This window comes from Canis lupus, chromosome 17, assembly GCF_003254725.2.
Source record: "Canis lupus dingo isolate Sandy chromosome 17, ASM325472v2, whole genome shotgun sequence".
In the NCBI taxonomy this organism is placed as follows: Eukaryota; Metazoa; Chordata; class Mammalia; order Carnivora; family Canidae; genus Canis; species Canis lupus.
The window spans coordinates 31,283,575-31,305,135 of NC_064259.1; the positions used below are offsets into that span (position 1 = coordinate 31,283,575).

General features: G+C 37.1%; 2 protein-coding genes across 13 annotated transcripts in view; both read right to left on the bottom strand.

Moving 5' to 3' along the window:
- CDKL4 (cyclin dependent kinase like 4) overlaps positions 1 to 21,561 on the bottom strand; it is an 82,502-nt gene that overhangs the window by 56,276 nt on the left and 4,665 nt on the right. For 10 of the 12 annotated variants that reach the window (XR_007403090.1, XM_035700405.2, XM_049095788.1 and 7 more), the window contains 2 exons: positions 5,875 to 6,098; positions 2,448 to 2,569 (listed from right to left, as the gene is read on the bottom strand). Coding sequence is in view for 11 of the 12 variants with exons in the window: in XM_035700405.2 (XP_035556298.1) it covers positions 2,448 to 2,569; positions 5,875 to 6,042 (290 nt within the window). In the remaining variant the exon portion in view is untranslated. Of the gene's footprint in view, positions 1 to 2,447; positions 2,570 to 2,787; positions 2,923 to 5,874; positions 6,099 to 20,957; positions 21,090 to 21,561 lie in introns of those variants that run through there. The other 2 variants (XM_049095785.1, XM_049095791.1) reach the window with 2 other exon arrangements.
- LOC112664489 (mRNA cap guanine-N7 methyltransferase-like) lies at positions 6,108 to 21,082 on the bottom strand. The gene is given in 6 exon segments (XM_049095792.1): positions 6,108 to 10,080; positions 10,292 to 10,541; positions 10,543 to 10,733; positions 10,735 to 10,936; positions 10,938 to 11,553; positions 20,958 to 21,082. Coding segments are annotated over 5 exon segments (1,434 nt in total). The 5' UTR covers positions 11,459 to 11,553; positions 20,958 to 21,082; the 3' UTR covers positions 6,108 to 9,810.

Genomic DNA, 21,561 nt, shown 5'->3' on the forward strand with positions numbered 1-21,561 from the left:
AGTCCCAATTTTTTGTTGTTATAAATGTTGATGTGTTGAACATTCTTATGTGTAACTTTGCAACTGATTATTTTATTATAAATTTCTCTAAATAGAATGTTTATTAAAGGATGAAAACCATTTAAAGGATTTTCATACATACTGCTAAATTTCCCTTCAATTATATACTCTCAGCAGCTGTGAATCAGAGTGACACATTCCTTGACTTTAACAATGCTAGGTATATTGGTTTTTCAAAATTCTTTGCTGATTTGATAGGCAAGAAATGGTACCTTATTTTAAATTTTTGATTTTTTACTAATTAATTGGGAGAATAAACATGTTCTCCAAGGTGTGTTTGTCATTTTCCCCTCTGCTTTATGATTTACTTTTTCATGTAGGAATTGGATGTAAGTTCCATAAAAGTTAGGCAACTTTTTTTGTATGTTCTGTTTACTGCTATATCCTCTGTATCCAGCTGGAACAATAGTAGGATTTGACTCAAGTTTTTTTGGATGAATAGATTTTCGAAATGGGTGTTACTCTTTTAAAACATTTAATTTAATAAAATCTGCAAATGAAATTATATTAATTCTTCACCTGGCAAATAAATTTTTAGTTTTGTTTATGGTACTTTTTGTCAAAGGAAATCTCTAACTGATTTAGTATTTGGCAGTTAAGGTCCCCTTTCTTTTTTTAAAAAAAGATATTGATTTAGATAACTTGATTTTCAAGTTAAAAAAATCCCGTTGGCACTCTGATAAATAAATAAATAAATAAATAATAAATGCAATAAATAAATAAAGGAAGCAGTATCTTTGTAATAATGAATATTTCCATCCAGAAATATACGTTAACTTATTTTTTTATTTGTTTATTGTTTTAAAAGATTTTATTTATTTATTCATGAGAGACACAGAGAGAGGGGGCGGGCAGAAACACAGGCAGAGGGAGACACAGGCTCCATGCAGGGAGCCCAATATGGGACTCGATCCCAGGACTCCAGGATCATGCCCTGGGCCAAAGGCAGGCACCAAACCCCTGAGCCACCCAGGGAGCCCCAGAAATATATGTTAATTTAAATAAAATCATTTATGTACCTCACCTAAGTTTTGTAGTTGTCTTTACGTAGAGTCTGAAGAATTCTTTTTATCTTCTAAACTTTTTTGTTGTTGACATTTGAATGAGATGCTTCTCCACTAGATTTTCTAAAGTGCTGATTGGTACAAAAGCTGTTAATTTTTGTGTGTGGAATTTGGAGAGCTGTAGTCATTATACTGAATTCCACTGGTTGTAATGACTCTTAGGCAATTCTCTTAGATTTTGTAGAATACTATCATCCAGACAAAAATGATTAATCTTGTCTCCAAAGTTATACATTCTATTTGTTTTTCTTATTACAATACATTGGCTAGAGCTCTTGGAATGTTACATTATACTGGTGACAACTGACTTCTTTGTTTCTCACTTTAATGGTGGTTCCTTTAGTATAAAATTAGCTGTTGATTTGAAGAGGGGTGTGTGTGTGTGCACACACATGTACACTAAGGAAGTATTTTAATCCTAGTTTGCTAAGGTTCCCCCCCCGCCCCCCCGCCCAATAACTAGGAAAGGATGTTGAATTTATCAACTGCCTTTTCAAATTTTATCAACCCCACATATTTTTTTGGTCCGTTGACCTACTAGTGAATTATATGAATTCTAATATTGAATCCTAATATTGAACCATGGTTCATTCCTTGAATTCATACAGACATTCCTCATTTTATTGCCCTCGGTTTTATTGTGCTTTGCTTTATTGCACTCCACAGACATTGTGTTTTTTACCAATTGACAGTTTACGGAAACCCCTGTGAAGCAAGTTCATTGGCGCTATTTTTCCAATAGCCATCGTTCACTTTGTGTCTGTGTTTGGTAATTCTTATAATATTTCAAACCTTTCCTTATTATTATATTTTATGGTGATCTGCAATTAGTGATTATGACTTGCTGAAAGTTCTGATGATGGTTAGCATTTTTAAAAGCAATATGATATTTTAAAGTTAAAGTATGTACAGTGTTTTTTAGACATAATGTTATCACACACTTAATAGACTACAATATAGTGTAAACATAACTTTTTAAACACACTCGGAAACCAACAAATTCATTTGACTCACTTTATTGCAATCTTTGCTTTATTGCAGTGGTCTGGAGCCAAATCTGCAATATCTCCAAGGTATAACCTCATACATAATAGCATCGGGATGCATTGTGATTTATATTTGCAGCCGATTTGTATTCCTAAATATTTTTACTCTAGGTTAGTATTTGTGTCCCTCTGAGCACATCCTAAGATGGGAAAGAGGTAGTCAACAGATGCATCTTGGTAGAAAGAGGAGTGTGTTTCAGATGTAAAATCTGCCACAGTTAGCCCAACATATAATGAAACTGAGTGGTCATAGAGTCTCAGTTTCCAGATTACTTACCCTTTTGGATTTCTTTCCAGCTCATTTAAAAGTGTGTGATCACAGTATTCAAATACTAAATGCATTTTCCTTTTTCTTCTGAAAACCTCAATGAGGTTCACAAGGTTTGGGTGTTTTAATTGCTGCAAAAGGAAATACAAAGTTCAATGATTTGTTTCTCTTGGTAGTTTCTCCCAGATCCCTTATAACTTAAACAATGCAAGGCCTTGCTTATCTTTCTCTTTGCATTTCTTGTGGATAATTTTATTATGGTTACTCACAAGAGAAAACTACTCTTAGTAAGAATCATAGACACTTAAGGTTGGGGAAAAAAGAAGACATTTTTCTTCTTCTAATGTACCTGTAACAGGTGGTAATTAAGCTGCTTGAATCTCTGGAGATAGCAAATGAAGTACACACATGAAATAAAGGTACCGATGCCATAAATACTTTATGGATTTTGTGAAAATTCTAAATATCCAAGTCATAAAGGAACCTGAATAAAAAATTGAGGAGGTAGAAGTATTGAGTTAAAGGCTATAAAGATTATCAATCCCCATTTAGCTTGCAGAGTGCCGGAGATTTAAAACAAATGTCAGCTGGATTTAAGTGGTGTCTGGATTTTAGATCCCAACTTCCAAATCCGGCTAAACTACCTATTGTAGGAGTTCCCACAGTGTGTTTTTAATTTATCATCTATTCAGCTCTGTTCTTTGATTCTATTGCTTTCTCTTATGCTTAGATATTTTATGTGTTAAATTCTATCTCAAGCTAAAGCATTTCACAAGGCAGCCTCTGTTTAATGTTTTAAACCAGAGGAGAAATTCTATTATAGGTAAGATAACCCATCATAGAGTAACTGTATAATTTATCATCCAATCAGGGTAAAGAGTATAAGACAAGACTGTCCCAGGCAAACAGGCAGATACAGTCACTCTGCCTATATCTAGGGTGGCCACATAATTTAGCACACAAACCAGGATGCCTTTTTTTTTTTCCCAAAGATTTCATTTATTTACTCATGAGAGACACAGAGAGAAAAAGGCAGAGACACTGGCAGAGGGAGAAGCAGGCTCCATGCAAGGAGCCTCGATCCTGGGACTCCAGGATCATGCCCTGAGTGGAAGGCAGATGCTCAACCACTGAGCCACCCAGGTGTCCCAAACCAGGATGCTTTTGAAAGAAGGTGCTAATCAGACTGGACTCTGGGACAATAGCTATAAACAGGACATCTGGTCACTCCCATCTACATATAACTCATTTTCTCTATTGTTTTCCCAGTATATTAGATACATCACTTTTCAAACCTTACGCCACTTAGAAAGATATCTATATAGAGGGAGCACCATATTTTGCATATAGTGGGAGCTGCATAAATATTTTACAGGCCCAATAGAAACAGCATCCTCTACTTTAGTTTCTGTAAGCATGGTTTGAGGGGGGAAAAATCACTCTGCAACTATGTGCTCAATAGTTTGGGAAAAACGACTCCATCACATATTAAAAATATGTCCAGAGCACAAAATCGATTTGCCATTGCCTAAAGAGCAGAAAGGCAAAGAATGGATGGACAGGTCATACAGGTAAGCCAGCCACTTTGTGCTATGCTAAAAACCACGGAAGGGAAGAAAACAGTGTTTTTACCAGGAAAGTAAGGGATTTATAGATGCCAACCTGGTCAAATCTGTCTTTGGGCAGCTCAGCAATTTATATCCCTTTTGCAAATAAAATTAACTTAGCCCAGAAAAACAGTGACTTGTATAAATAAAACAGGTAATACGGAGGACAAAAATCAAATCACATTTAAATACTAGGAGGATGTGAGGAAGGTAAGATACATTTATTTTGGAAGGAATCTGTTCAGGGCATGCATGGGTGTAACACATCATAGAGCTGGCAAGAGGTACATTAGAAGAATCATCGCCAGACAAGCTGAGGTGGAATCTTACTACTTTAAAAAAAAAAAAGATTTTATTTACTTATTCATAAGAGACACACAGAGCGAGGCAGAGACATAGGCAGAGAGGCAGGCTTCTGCGGGGAGCCTGATGCAGGACTTGATCCCAGGACCCCAGGATCACACCCTGAGCTGAAGAGCTCAACCACTGAGCCACCCAGGGCCCCTCCGACTTACTTATGACCTTAAAGTCCATTCTTAAATTGGGGCATTGTGACCCAGGAGGTACTACCTGAGCTTAACCTTACTTGCAGACATGAGGCGGCTGCAGGTGCTGGATAAAAAGCATTTACTTTTATGAGAAAACCACCCACGGCCGGTTCAGACACACCCTGTAGCTTATTAGCTCTGCGACAAAGCCGCCTGGCTAACCCGCGCCCTCTGCCGGCTGTGAGGTATCAGTGAACCGGTTTTTATGATGGGAAAATTCTGCATATATTAAATTATATTTTAAACTATTATTAGTTTGAGAAAACCTGCTGCAAATAATACTTGGAAGGACGGATAATGTGGTAATTGTTATCCTCCTCTAAAAACTGGTTTCTGGGGTTTTCCTAAAAGAAAGATGGCACGGGTCAAAAGTAAGGAAATCACACTTTTATTACTCAAAGTGTGGTCTATAAATCAGCACCTACTGTGCCATCGGGGAGTTTGCTTGAAATGCTGAATCTCAGGCTGGCCATGGACCTTTGACTCAAAATCTTCATTTTAGCAGAGTCCCCTCGGGAATTCCAAAGCACATTAATGTTTGGGAAGTGCTGTCCTGTACCTCAGTTTCCTCTCTGATAAAATAAGGATGATGGATGAGAGGCATCCCTAAGGTCTTCTGTGCTTCTAACACCATAAGATTTCTAGGACTGGAAAATATTTACGTTGAAGACTTATCTTACATGTCAAATCCTATCAGAGTAAAAACAACTTTAGAGGTGCCTGGCTGGCTCAGTCTTAAAGCATGTGATTTGATCTCTGGGTCTGGAGTTCAAGCCCCACGTTGGGCATAGAGCTTACTTAAAAAAAAAAAAAAAAAACCTAACAAAATCTTTGTGAAAAATATCTATATGGCTGGGGGAGATACTCAATATGCCTAAGACCCGGTGGAGTGAAGCACAGATGCCATATTGATGCCTATAGGGGCACTGGTACAGTCCTGGTGGGCTCCTGTGCCAGGAGGTGTTCTTTTAGCTGCTGGTTTGTGGGGAGAAGGGAGGTGGGCAGGTGGAGAAAGGCCAAGGTGGGGGAGGGGGAGGGTAAACACTGGGGTGAAGGGACTTAGGACATTGAATATTTACCAACCACAATGTAAGGACTTCAATATCAGAACTGCCAAAGTCCAAAGTAATAATCAATTTATTTTCCATAGTTGCTGATACCAAGAAATTTAAGTTCAATGAGAAAAAAATATCACTTTAAAATCCATTTGAATTGTAATTTTGGCATACACATTTCATCCAATACCATGATGTTATAGATATACAGAGAAAGTTAACGTACCTTCAACATACGTATTTCCCTTAGTGCTATTTTCTTAATAACAGGATCATCTTCAGATTCCACAAATTTTTTAATAGCTACCACTTGTCCTGAGGTTTTGTTTCTGCATTTGAATACAACCCCATAAGACCCTTCTCCAATCTTAGCTAATTTTTCGTACTTTTCCATTATAGTTGAAATGACTTATATTACTGTATTGATTGACTTGCAGCACAATGTTACACCTGGAAAATAAGATGACTCAGCTTAATCAAGTTATCAAGGACAATGTGCTCACAGTCTCTTACGTAAAACCGATTTACTTAGATCCCAAAATTTCTTTCCGTCATTTAATTTTAAATACACTTAAAAATACTGGAACATTATTTTGGTAATTCAGTTTAGTCATAATGCGGTTCTTCCAGCTACTAGAAAGATTTTATATATTTCTTATAATGGGTCTGCTTTTAGCTCAGTTGAATTAAAGAATTTGTGGAAAGGAACCGTATCCAGTCTACTTTCATTATCCTCAAGTAAATTATTAAAATATGATGCTGTAAAATCCAGCTGGTGGAACATTTCACACTCTTGAATACAGTGTTTATCTTTTCCTTCCTCACCTCTCTGACTAGGGGACTAGAAAGAATTGAGGAAGAGACAGGGTACAAAGTGCTATACTTCCACCTGGTGGAGAGAAGAAAGAGTAGATGCGGTTGCTGACCAAAGCAGCCATTAAAAACAGAAAATCTTTTCAGTGCATCATTTATTGCTCTTAGCTTTTATATGTACGAAGGAACAGATCCTTAAATTCTTAGCTCCCAAATAAAATAAAGAGCATGAAAAAGGAGACAGGTTTCTCTAATTTTTCAATGATGCTTTCTTTCATAGGGATTTCCATGGAAATATTTTTCTGTCCTCCATCACTCACTTCACTTGTGAATTTTGTGGTGACTGGATTACATGTTGAAGAAGGCCAACATTATTAAATAAATAAGTCTAGGATTAAAAATATATAGCTTTACATTTTTAATATAAACCACTTTATCAAGCAGAATCTTAATATAATCTAATAGTGATAATAATAGCACTTAAGTAATATTGTCCTATGAATGTTACATATAATTTTGCAACCATTCTATGAAGTAAGTGCTATTTCTAACCAATTATGTGGATGAGAAAACCAAGGGAAAGTGAAGCTAGGATGAAATTAGAACCCAGAAAGTCAGGTTCCAGATCACAATTTGAATCACTATGCTATACTGCCTCTCAGTTAATTCAAAAGAATGCACAGTCCAGGTCTTAGTATTAATAAACTGTCAAGTGAAATGCTGACCACTTTTACAAATTTCTCCTGGTTCAAATGAGTACTTTTTTTTTTTTTTTTACTTCACTAACATCTTTTTCATCATCCACAGAGTGTCTCAGTGGAGAAAGAAATCATCCACGCTCACTTGCCACCATAGAGATACACAACTGGGAAAAGTGTTTTACTTGGGTAAATGACTATTACTAAATGTTTTACAATGCTATATATATTTTTTATAGATTCTATTTTCTCTTATTAAAGGGAGAAAATGGAAGCAATATACACTTAATGCATGGAAAATTCATCACAGATTATGTTTTGAAAACTCTGTAGGTTATACCATTTTGTTACATAAATATTATTATCTTAAATGTATTTAGATACAAGCATGCATACATCTGTTCTTCAGGCTAGTTACAGGTGATAGGAAAGAAAATAGAAACTAGGAATTTGCTTTAGAAAGTTATTGGTGTAAATCTCTGTGGATTTATGAATTCAACCTGCTTGATAAGTCCCATGTTACCGGCATAAACTATGAATATGCCAAAAAGCTTAATTATGATATTTAAGTCTTTGTATTATTTTATTTCTCTCTAGGTAGATGATTTGATCTACTGATCTATGATTTTCTGTTTTTGCAAATGGCTTAATAATGATTGAGTTCTCAGACTAATACTTAGATCTCTCAGTTACATCAACCAAACTTCTGAATTCGATAAAATAAAGCACCAGAAAATAGTAAAAATATTATTTTATCTGGTAACCTCTCAATAGTAGCTGTTTTCTAAAGCCCTTATATGTTCATGGAAGATGAGTCTGAGCATGCAGAGAGGACTCAGACCAACGCAGAAATTCCTCAAAGGCATTTATGGTTCTAATTCCAGCTTACTAGGACTCTACTGGAGTGTGAAGAAGCAGTAATTCTTAATATCTTAACTGAGGTACAGACCAATTATATGTTTGATGACTATCTCTACACAAATAGAATCATCTCAAAATCGGCTTGTTTTAAATAAAATGCCTTCTTTCTTATTCTCTACACTTACCCAAAGTTCCCAACCCTCTCCATATTATACCTAAATGGCTTGGGAAGATGTATATGGTGGAGAACTTTGATAGTGCCGAGGATAATGGTGGCTGTCTAAATCTAATCTCTTCAATAAACAATAAAACCATATTAAATGCAATGCTTCCAACATTGCAGGAAGACAGAGGAATTTACAAATTAAAGTAGAAAAGTAAACTCCAAATTCTGGAAGAGATATCTCTGAAGGTCCCACTTTACAGAGAGCAAATACAGGATTGGGGTGGGATCTGTAAAAACTGTCAAGAAGACAGAAGAGGAAATGAAGGGTCTATGATAGACTTAAAATCATCCCCCCTCCATCCCTTGAGGAGAAAAAACAGCACACATGCAGAAATCCTAAGTGTGTCTGGTAGATCAAATGTCTGCCGCAGGGAAGGGACTTAAAGGCAAGGATGCTGAGGAGGCATCAGTCAGCGTGACACTGCTCTTGGGGAAGAGAAGGGCAGGAGGGAAGGGAGAGGCCTCCCCAAGCTCCATCAGAGGCTGGATAGAGAAGGGAAAAAGAAGCAAGAGGGATAGATTTGTGCCCCTGCAAGACAAAGGAGAACCCAAAACTGAAGGGCATGCAAATCTCTTCACCACTAATTTTTAAAATGTGCTACTCATGAAAAAAACTGCACTTTGGTACAGTGACAAAAAGAACTATCTTGAGCTAGGATAGCTGTCAATTATTACAAGACAAATCCTGCCAAGGAAATAAAATACAGAAGAGCAGTTTCCATACAAACCTATTACTGGAGGAAAATAGAAATGAGAATCAAACATTTTAGCTGAAGAAAATCATGCCAAAAAATAAAACTAACAATGAAGCAGAAGAAAACTATCACAACACTCCAAACTGATTTAAGTATCTTCTAACATTCATCTGGAGATATGAAAGGCTACTTTTCTTTTTTAAAGATTTTATTTATTTCAGAGAGGGAGAGAAAACACGGGGGAGAGGGGAGAGGGGAGAGGGAGAAGCAGGCTCCTTGCTGAGCAGGGAGCCCAATGCATGTGGGGCTTGATCCCAGGACCCTGGGATCATGACCTGAACTGAAGGCAGATGTTTAACTGAGCCACCCAGGTACCCCCATGAAAAGCCACTTTGTTTTGTTTTGTTTTGTTTTTTACAGAACACAATCCATTTAATCTTGAACAACACTATATAACAAAACTACAGAAATGAGCACAAACCCCACAAACCAGTATGCTCCCTCATCAATTGTATAACTGCAATAAATTTAATACTGTAAACAAACACTGAGCAAATCAGAGCACTGTGGAAAGAGCTCAGGAGCTCAAACAAGTCATACTATAATTTTTATGCGCTAAGAGAGTAGTGAGGCAAATGGAATTCTTAGAACATTACTTAAAAATAGATTTTTAAAGACAAAGGTCCCAACTGATTCTTATACACACACACAAAAGTTCATCTGTCACAGACAGCAAATGTTGAATTTATACACTGGAGTTTCCGGCAGCATCCTGCACATTTAGAATAATTAAAGTTGTCAAATCTAGGATGGATCATTCACATCTGTAGAGGACGGGACACAGCTGTCCTGGGCTACTGCGTATGTGCTCACTGCTGCTTCTCAAATGCAAAAACCAAGTAAATACTTGTGGCTTCCCACTCTGATTTACTTAAGGTTCCCAAAGGTAACCTTACTTGACTGTTCTTCATGTATTCTGCTGCATGTTCATAGTCATCCACCTTCTCAGAGGCAAGTTTGGAATTCTCCTTTGCTGGATATGGCTCCAGGGCCTGCATTAGTTTTAACAACATTTTATTTTCGTTGTTCTTAATCTTTTCCTCATAGAATTCCAGAAATGTCTTTTTGTAGACTAGTTTCTTTTTTTTTTTTTTTTTTTTTTTTTTTTTTTTTTTTTTTTTTTATGATAGGCTCACAGTGAGAGAGAGAGAGGCAGAGACACAGGCAGAGGGAGAAGCAGGCTCCATGCACCGGGAGCCCGACGTGGGATTCGATCCCGGGTCTCCAGGATCGCGCCCTGGGCCAAAGGCAGGCACCAAACCGCTGCGCCACCCAGGGATCCCTGTAGACTAGTTTCATATTGTACTTCTTCGCCATTTCATTTAGCAATGGAAAATAGACCAAGAATTCAGGGACATCCACAACACCTTCCAAGTTGAAGTCATGTTTGCAGCCGAATAAAGGATAATCTCCTTTCTTCTGAAACTTCACAGTATATGTCTCATTCCCAAATGATTCTGTTTCTGAAGCTTCAAGGCGTCTTATCAGTTCAAAGCTATTGGGAGTGGTACCAATAAAATAGCCTCCAGGGCTCAGTCTCACAGGCATTTCTGAGCATCATGTCAGCCTGCTCATAGGATTCAAATGAATAATGACAGACAAACTGACGACTACAGATGTCAAAGCACGTTTCGGGGTCACGAAATTTGTTAATCAAAAGTTCCTTTGAACAATCAGCAGTTACAAATTCTGCATTGAAAATATATTCATTATCACAACAACGATTTTTCACTGTCCTCATACCGCTGCTGACACTGTTTGACAGAAACATCAGCGATATCCGTACAAACTAGCTTGTTAATTCTTCCCTTTTTCCATTTGAGCAAATCTCCACCTTTACCACATCCCAGGTCCAAAACAGTGATATCGCGTTTTTTTTTCTGTCGTACCTTTTCTAAAAATTCCCCAATGAGGACACTTTTCATCCAATTATTAGTTTCTTAGGTAAAAAATATGACTTTGGCTACGCTTCTCCAAACCAACTTCCTGTAGTTCATTATAGTGGGCAGCCACTGCTGAACTGTGTCCTTCTTCTAAGTTTTTTTGCTTTTCAGGAATATCCTCAAGTTCTATTTTTCTCTTCTTCTGTGTGTCATCTCCAGTAGAAGGTTCATCTTTGGGAAAATCATCAGTTTCCATTCTTCTTTTCCTTGAAATGCCCTCATCATCACCAGAACCTTTTTCCTCTTGGACAATTTCAGCATCAAGTTTTCTTTTCTTGGTTGGAGTATCTTCCCCACAACTAGAACTTTCCTTTATAAGATCATCTTCAAATTCCTTTCTCTTTTTTGGTGTGTCTGCTTGTCCCCAGACAGGAGCCTTTTCAGAAAGTCCAGTCCCAGGAGTGGTTGTGTTTTCATTAATACTGAATGAAGACTTTGTTTCCAAATCTTTTGATGCTTTTGCCTCTTCGAGAGAGAGCTTTTCACACTCTTCTGCTTTTGCAGAATTTTCCATTTTTGATTACTTAAGTAGGTGGCAAAACTTCATGAATAAGTGGAACTGTTGGGTGTTTCTTCTGGCCTAGTGACACCACGCAGGCGGCCACAGCTCTGTTTGTGGAAGCACGAAAAGCCACTTTGAATTAGAAATTCAAATAAGACCAGAAATGAAAGAAAGAGAAAGAAAGAAAGAAAGAAAGAAAGAAAGAAAAGAAAAGAAAAGAAAAGAAAAGAAAAGAAAAGAAAAGAAAAGAAAAGAAAGAAAAGTTATTTGAACTCAGGAAACAAGAAAAAGACAAAACCATCTCACAGATAATGGCTAAAAAACACAAGATGCCAATGGGATAATAGATTCTAATGAAAATTGGAAGGGGCATTTTAAAAAAGCAATGAAGAGAACAGCAATCAAGAGAATAAAAATGAGGGAAAAAAGTAACAGATTTTAGAGCGAAAGTGGTTGAAATAGAAGACAGGCAAAAAAGACCCAACATATGTAACTAGAATCTCTGAAGAAAAAAAAAACAGTGTAACAGAACCAATAGTTGAAACTATAAACTATGAAATTTTTCTGGCAACAAAATAAGATTGGAGTATACATATTGAAAAGGCCCATGAGGTAGTTGGCAAAACTGAATCACAACAATCAACTCAAAGGTGTATTGGAATAAAACTATCAAATCAAATACTTACATAGCCTGTAGGCATAAAGACTAAAGTGTAGGAGAATGAGAGTGACATCCAAATTGTCAAGAGAACACACAATGCAACATAAAAATATAGCAGCCTTTTGAAGACACTCAAGAAAGTGAAAGCCAGGATTTTCTACTCAACCAAACTGTCCTTCAAGTAGCAAAGTTATAGAAACTGTTCAAAATACGCAAGAACTCCAGGTATATTGCATTCGTAAACCTTCTCAAAGAATCTACAAGAGGACAACTTTTACCCAACCAAGAGCTGATTGGGAAAACTGCAGGAAGAGATTTACAGTAAGCATCTAATATATTTAATTGAAGACTAAAGCAAAAGTGGGGACAATGGTGGAAGAGTAACATATAAATGTTAGAAGTGCAGGACGCCTGGGTGGCTCAGTGGTTGAACCTCTGCCTTTGGCTCAGGGCATGATCCCAGAGTCCTGGGATCAAGTCCCACATTGGACTCTCTGCATGAAGCCTGCTTCTCCCTCTGCCTGTGTCTCTGCCTGTCTCTCTCTCTCTCTGTGTCTCTCATGAATAAACACAATCTTTAAAAAAATAAATGTTAAAAGTACTGACAGGTTAGAAAGTACTGCAATTAAAAATATGTGTAAGAGGGATGCTTGGCTGGCTCAGTGGTTAAACGCCTGCCTTCAGCTCAGGGCGTGATCCTGGAGTCCCAGGATCGAGCCCCACATGGGGCTCCCTGCATGGAGCCTGCTTCTCCCTCTGCCTATATTTCTGCCTTTCTCTGTGTGTGTGTGTCTCTCATGAATAAATACATAAAATCTTAAAAAAATAAAAATATGTGTAAGAAATGGAAAGGGAAAGAAGAAAGCAGAATAAACTCATTCATAACTGAACAGATGGGGGAGTAAACTATACCATTAAAAACAGACAAACCATAAAATAAAAGGTTAAATAAGAAAGCAGGGACTAAGAGCATTAAAAAAATACCCAAAGAAATCTGAGACATAAAAACCAACACAATACATAAAGAAACACAGATTAATATTGTACACATAAAAATTATAATATAAAACAATACGACAGAATAAAGACTAATATCAGTGATACCAATAATTATGAGTGAGCTTAACTCACTTATTAAATGAAAAAGATTTTCAATTTTACTCTCAAAGCAAGCTCCAACTATATGCTCTGTGCAAGAGACACATCCAAAGTGATTCAGAAAAGTTAAAATAAAAAGACAAGCAAAGGTATTCAGGGCAAATGGAAACATTAAGAAAGAAGATTTATGATCCTAGTATCTGACTGAGTAGAACTAAAACTACAAAAAGAATTAAATACAACAGAAGGGGGGTAGTTTTAATGCTAAAGCCACAATTCACAATGAAGATATAAGAGCCTCCAAATAATATAGCAATTACTGTTATAAAAGCAGAAACTTTAGGACATGCAAGAAGACATGCACTGAAATACATTAATAATGAAACTTAAATATACTACTGTCAGGAAAAGGCAAGGTAAATGCACAGAAGATACGTAACTATGTAGAAGACTTAAAAATGTAACCATAAAGGCAGCCTTTAGAAAGGCAGCATTGAATTTTACACTCTGATAATCTAAAATGTACCTTCTTCTCAAGCACACATGGAATATTTATAAAAAATGATCATATATTAGGTCACAAAGAAAACATTAGAAAGTTTCATAATTAGAAATCACAAAATCATTCTGATTACAAACTATCAAACTAGAAATTAGAATTAAAATATATATACATAAAATTAAAAAAAAGACTTTCCACCTAGAAACAAAAAAAGCCTTCAATTAAATACCTCTTGCGGAAATGCAAACTTAAATAATGGAATGTAAAAAAATAATAATGAAAATACTACATATCTAAAGCAATGATATATATTTAAAGTGGGGATTCTCACCTGGGTGTGATTTTAGCCCCCAGGGGTATTTTTCAATGTCTGGAGATATTTTTGGTTATTATGGGTATGTAGAGGCCAAGGGTGCTGCTAAGTATTCCTCAATGCACAGGATAGAACCCCACGATAAAGAATTACCTATCCAAAATGTTTATAATGCCATGGTTGAGATAACCTGACATACAGAAATTAGGAGAAAAAAATCCAGAGATCAAAACAATATAGAAGAAAAATGAGTAAAAATAACAAGCTTAACAATTTAAAAAAAGAACTACAAAATAAGCCAAAGAAAGCACAAGAAACAATAAAACTGATGCAGAAATTAATAGAGAACACAAAAATAATAGATCTAATTAATAAACCCAAATATTAGTTCCTTAAAAAAATTAAAACAAACCTATAACTAGCTTAACCAAGAAAAAAGGGAGAAAGAATGAATATAAGAAATAAAAATAAGAAATGACAAGAATAACCACCAAAGAGAACAATGTTTTTAAGAATCATGAGGCTACTTTGCAGACATCTATAAAAATGAATCTGAAAATGTAGATGAAATGGATAATTTTCTAGAGAAATACAGTTTACAAAAATTTACTTATTTAGAGGTTGAGAACTTAGAGTAATTTTGTATAAGAAATAATTTGTGGTGTGTGTGTGTGTGTGTTTAATCCCACAAAAAGCACCAGGGGCCAACTATGGCTTTGACTACTGTGGGGGTAAAGAGGTTGGCAATCCTCTTTCTAAAACACAAGACTAGTCAAAATTGTCAAAAAAACAAAACTAAAGCCAACACATAACAATTTGGGGGCTCTGGAAATCAACCAAAGGCAAAACACAAATTGAGAAGTATTTATTCATGATACATTAGAACTCTACTTAAGGACAATGGGCGTCTGTGGCTTCTTACCGGGGTCTGCTTGCCATTCTTTATCTATCCCCATTCTCCAGCTCAGCAGGTGTAGCAGTTCTACCACTGTGAACAGGCCATAAACCAGAAGCCTTACTCTAAGAGAAAATGTGCTTGATATGGCTCAAACCTGTGACAGGCTGAAAACCTGTGACAATACTATCAGTAAAATCCTTAAAAATTCAGTAAGAAACAAATGGGGAAAACCCCCACAGCTTTGCAAGCCTAAGGGTATGGTTCCTGTAGGGGTGAGCTGCAGACTAGCCAAAAATTTATGGGAGGATCCTGGAAATATAAGAACCATAGAAGAGTTTGGTTGGCTTTACATATCTCTGGCTAACTGGGAAACTATGAGGAATGCACAGGAAAGATAAAGGAAGTTAAAGCTGAGGCAGATTTGAGGACTGACTGAATTATGAATATGCTCTTCAACCCACACACTGATCCACTGGGAAAGGGTGAAAGACTATGGCTAGAGTTGTTTAAATACCACTGCTGCCCAAACTATTGGTGACCACTAAACTATGCAGACAATGGTTAGTCCTAGAGAGCCAGGCCAAAAAAATTAAAAACTGAACACAGACAACAACAGTCACACCCTCAGAAGTAGATAGATTCTGGAATACAAGCAGGTTACAAAAACAAAAACAAAAGCAACCCACAAAATTTTCCTCAGGGGGGAAAACTGGAATCCAGTATAGATATAATATCTAAAGTGTCTAGTGTCTAGTTTTCAATTAAAAAAAATGAGACATGCTAAGAAAAAGCATGTCTTCCTGATACTCAGAAAAAAAAGTTAATAAAAATGGATTCTGAATGAATCTAGCTATTTTATTTAGCTGACAAAGACTTTAAAGCAACAATTATAAATTTGTTCAAATAATTAAAGCAATATAAAGAATTAAAGAATTATATGACAATGATTTAATAAATAGGAAAGCTCAACAACAACAACAAAAAAATGACAAGTTTAAAAAAAAAAAAAAAAAGAACCAAACAAATTTTTGAGTCGAGAGGTACAACTGAAATGAAAAATTCCCTACATGGGCTCAAGAGCAGACTTGAGATGGCAGAAGAAAGACTCAATGAATCTGAAGATATATTAATGGAAAAAGACCAATATCCAAGAGAGAAAAAAAGACTAAACAGAGCCTCAGAGGCCTGTGGTACAAAATCAATAGTACCAACATAAATGTAATGACATTCCCAGAAAGACAAGCGAGAAAAAGGGGCAGAAGAAAATAATGAAAGAAATAATGGCAAAAAAGTTCCAAGTTTAATGGAAAATATTAATTTACAGATTCAAGAGCTAAATGAATCTCAAAGTAGGATAAACATTAGGAGATCCAGCTCTAGATATATTATAGCCAAACTGTTAAAAGCCAAACTGTTAAAAGCCAAAGATAAAGAGAATATCTTGAAAACAGTGAGAAAGATCCATTCACATACAAAGGAACAATAATCCTTTCTGACAATAATCCTTTAATGACAGTTCATCATTAATGAACTGATGCATCAGAAAAACAGCAAAAAATCAATAAAACAAAAAGTTGGTTCTTCAAAAAGATCAATGAAATTGATGAATTTTTAGACTAAGAAAATAGAGAAAAAAATCATTCAAATCACAATCACCTAGAGAAATTAAAAATGGCTAACAGAATATTATGAATAGTTTTATGCAGCCAAATCAGACAATGTGGTTGGCTTAAAAAGACGAAATATCAAAACTGACTCAAGAAAAAGATAGAAAATTTGACTTGCCCATAACAAATGAAGAAACTGGATAATAATGAAAAATAACCCACAAAGAAAAGAGTCAGATGGCTTCATAGTGAATTCTACCAAACATTCAAAAAAGAATTAATGCCAATATTTACAAACTAGTCCTAAAAATAGAAGAGGAGGAAACATTTCCTAACTAAATCCATAAGGCCAATATTCCCTTGATACACAGACTAAGAAATTACCAGAAAAACTACAGATTATTTTCATAAATACAGACACAAGAATCCTCAATGAAATAATTGGCAAACCAAATCCAGACACATATAAAAAAGATTATATACCATGAATATGTGGAATTTATTTCAAGAATGCAAGTTTGGTTAATATCTTTTTTTTTAAAGATTTATTTATTTATTTATTCAGAGAGAGAGAGAGAGAGAGAGAGAGAAAGGCAGAGACAGGCAGAGAGAGAAGCAGGCTCCATGTAGGGAGCCCGACGTGGGACTGGATCCCGGGTCTCCAGGATCACACCCCAGGCTGCAGGCAGGGCTTAACCGCTGCGCCACTCGGGTTGCCCAGTGTGGTTAATATCAATGTGTAACACCATAATAGTAACAGAATAAAAGACCCAACCACATGACCATTTCAATAGGCATAAAAAAAAAAGCATTGATAAAAGCCAACACTCACTCATGATAAAAATCTCAACAAATCATGAATAGAAGGGACCTTCCTCAAGGGCATATGTGAAAAATGTAGTTAACGTGTGAAAAATGTAGTTAACATGTTTAAAGACAATGCTTTCTCCCTAAGACTGGGAAAATGATTTTGCTTTTACCACTTCTATTTAACATTGTATTGGAAGTTCTTGCCATTGCAATAAAACAAGAAAAATAAATTAAAGTTATATAGATTGGAAATGGAAAGTAAAGCTGTCATTACTTGGAAATGCCACGATACTGTATGTAAAAAAAGAAAACCCTAATGAATCTATAAAAAAGCAACTTGAACTAATGAACATATTTGCAATGTAGTAGGATACATGATCAATATAACATACTAAATTGTCTATGCACTAACGACAATTTGGAAATGAAAACAATTCCACTCATCATAACATTAAAAGAATAAAACATTTAGAAATGAATTTAACAAGTGAAGTGTAAGACCTGAACATTGAAAATTAAAGGAGAGATAAATAAAAGGAGAGAAATGTCATGGTCATTGGTTGGAAAACTCAATAAAATGTCAGTGCTCCATAAATTCACTGACAGATTAAATTCAATCCCTATAAAAATCCCAATAGACTTTTTTGGGGCTAGAAATTGACAAGATGAACCTAAGACTGATATGTAAATGCACAGTACCAGGAAGAGCCAAAGCAAACTGGAATAAAAACAAAAACAAACAAATAAAAACAAAAAAAAAATAAAAATAAAAACAAAAAATAAAGACTTACAATACTTGACTTCAAATTTTACCATAAAGTTATAGTCAATCAAAGGATATGGCATTGGAATAAAGATAGACATATATATTAGTGAAACATTCAAGAAATAACACTTTTTATTTATAGCCAATTGATTTTGACAAAGATGCCCTGGCAATTCAATGAAGATAGACTATTTTCAACAAATGATGCTAGGACAATTAGCATCCACAAGTAACAACAACAAAAGCCAAAAAAACCTTAGATACCTTACACAATATACAAAAATTAACTCAAAATGGATCACAGACCAAAATGTAAGAGCCACAACTACTACTGAGTTCTAGTTAAAAAAAAAAAAAAGGAGAAAAATCTTTTTGACCTTAAGTTAGGCAAAAATATCCAAGAGATGACACTAAAAGCTTGATACGTAAAAGAAAATTGATAAAATGAATTTATCAAAATTACAATCTTCTGCTCTTCAAAAAAAAAGAAAATGAAAAAACAAGCTGCAGACTCAAGAAAATGTGAGATAAAGGATTTGTATACACAATATATATATACAGTACTCTTACAATTCAACAGGCAGCCAGATAACCTACGTTAAAAATGGACAAAAGGTATTTTTCAAGTAAATTCTATCCCCAACATGGGGCTCAAACTCAGAACCCCAAGATCAAGAGTCACATGCTCTGCTGAGCCAGCCAGTCACCCTATAAATGGACAAAAGGTTTCAAGAGACATTTCACCAAAGAAGATACACAAATGTTTAATAAGCACATGAAAGAATGCTATTAGCCATTAGGAAACGTAAAATAAAACCACAATGATACTTCTACACACACACCAGAACGGGTAAAATCCAAAAGACTGACAATATCAAGGATTGATAAGGATGTATAGAAACTGAAACTCTCACACATTAATGGTGGGAATGTTAAATGGCACAGCCCCACTGGTAAATAGTTTGGTTATATCCTAAAAGTTAAACATAAAACATAAATAACAATTCTATTCTTTGGTATCTACTCAGGAAAAATAAAAATATATGCCTGTACAAAGACATGTATGCAGGTGTTTATAGTACCATTATTCATAAAAGCTTCAATTGAAAACAATCTAAATGTCCATTAACTGATGAATGAAAATCCATGCGATGAAATACTCATTCAGCATTAAAAGGAAAGTATTGATATATTCTATTATGTGATAAGCATAAAAAAAAAACCACAACTGAAAACATATGCTATGTGAAAGAAGCCAGACAACTCTCCTCCCACCCCCCACATATTGTATGATTCCATTTACATGGAATTTCTAGAAAAGGCAAATGTGCCACCGAGAAAGACCCAGGATTTCCTTAGTGGTACTGTTGCCTGAAATGCAAAGCCTGAATTGAATCATGAGAAAAAAGTAGAAATAATTTTGACATCCTACAAATATCTGGCCTGTGATTTTTTAAAAGTGCTAAGGTCATAAAAGACAATGGTCAAGGCACTGTTCCAGAAGGAAGGAGACTGAAAAGACATGAAAATAAAATGCGGTGTTGATCCTGAAATGAATCTTAGAATAACTATAAAGAGCAATGCTGGGATAATTGGTGAAACCTAAATATTGACTGTGGGTTAGGTATTAAATTTCCTGATTTTGGTAATCTGTACTGTGGTTATGTAAGAACATGTCTTCATTCTTAGGCAGTTTACACTGAACTACTTAAGCATAAAGGTACATGATGTCTGCAACTTACTCTCAAAAGGCACAGAAACATTGAAAGATACAAAAAATTAATTACTCTCAAAAGGTATATCAAAAAATTGAGGTACTCTCAAAAGTCAAACAGATGAAACTGGTTGAAAATATTTTTCACAGTCATTAGTGATGTTCAATTGAATTTATGTATCTCTTGGCTATGGGGCGGGCTTCCTGACTTCAAAATTTACCAAATATCTGACTGTTAAATTAATGAAATTCCGTGCACAAAGGCAAGAACAGATATGGAGTTGGACCCATTGGTAAATACAGAAACATATCTGAGTGGGTAAGATACTTGAGTGGATCATTAAATTCTTTGAAAGTTTCCTATTTTATTTCCTTAGTCTGAAGGAAATGATGCACATAGAAACAGAAAACCCTGGGAGGCGGATTATTTTCCATGACCGTATCACAAAGCAGGTCCTAAGGGCTCAAGCAAGCCTATGGAATACACTGGGGGAAGAAAATTAAGAAAGAGAGAGTAATGGGGTGAAAACATACTTATTAATTTCCTGATCTTAAATCTATAAGAAACTGGTGTAAACAGCGGTGTTAGGAACAAGGGAAGCAAAGGGAGACATTTTCAAGACCAGGCCAGCCCAGTTAAATTCTGCAGGCTTAAAGCCACAACGTGCTATGTTATTTATTACTGTTTCCAATGCAACCAAACCTGCACTATTCATGTTTAATAGAACTGATCAGGAAAAATGGGCTGCGAAAGGATTCTGCATCTGTCTTAGGAACATCATATTGTATCACGGAACTTCAAAAGTACACACACACCTGTTAACAAAGTTGTTTGTTTTTTTTTTAAAGATTTTATTTATTCAGAGAGAGAGAGGGGTGGGGTGGGGCAGAGACACAGGCAGCGGAGAAGCAGGCTCCATGCAGGGAGCCCGATGCAGGACTCGATCCCGGGTCTCCAGGATCACGTCCCGGGCCGAAGGCATCCGGGCTGCCCAACAAACTCGTCCTGACGACGGTACAATCATATTAATTAAAAGCATCCCAGGAAACCAGAAGACCACGTAATTTATATAAGCCAGGAAACTGGTTTTGTTTAAACCACCACCACCACCACCACCACCGCATTTCCTATGTACGCGTACCTGGAAGCGTGGCCGAGTCCGCTTGACCTCCAGGCCTCTAAAGGGGTCTCGACCCCCCAAGGCAGCGCAGCCCGGCGGCCACCCGGGCCCGGCCTCCCGAAGCGCAGCTGCGCGCCCGCGGCCCCTCCCGCCCCCCCGCCCCGCTCCAGGCCCCAGGGAGCCGCGGCGCGGGGTGCGGCCTCAGGAACGCCCCTCGCCGGGAGCGTGCGCGCAGACCCCGCCTGGCTCTCCCCCAGGCCCCGGGCCCGCCCGCAACCGACTTCCGGCGCGGACCCCGGGCGCGCCCCACGCAGCCCCGCGCAGCCCGCGCAGCCCGCGCAGCCCGGCCGCCCAACCCTGGGCGTCGCTGCGCGCGGGCCGCCCCCGCACAGCCGCTGCGGAGCGCTGGGCCGCGGCGTCTCCCGGGCAACCGGACGCTCAGCGCGCGCCGGCCCGGCGGCTTCCGGAGCCTGCGGAGCCCCCGCGCCCGCCGCCGGGGGAGCCCGGCCGCCTGCCTCCCCTCGCGGCGTAGGGCTGGGGCCGTGGTGGGGGCGCGAGCGACCCCTGGGCGGAGCCACGGTCGCGGTGCAGACGCAGCCGAGCTTCTGCCCCGCGAGCCCGACGG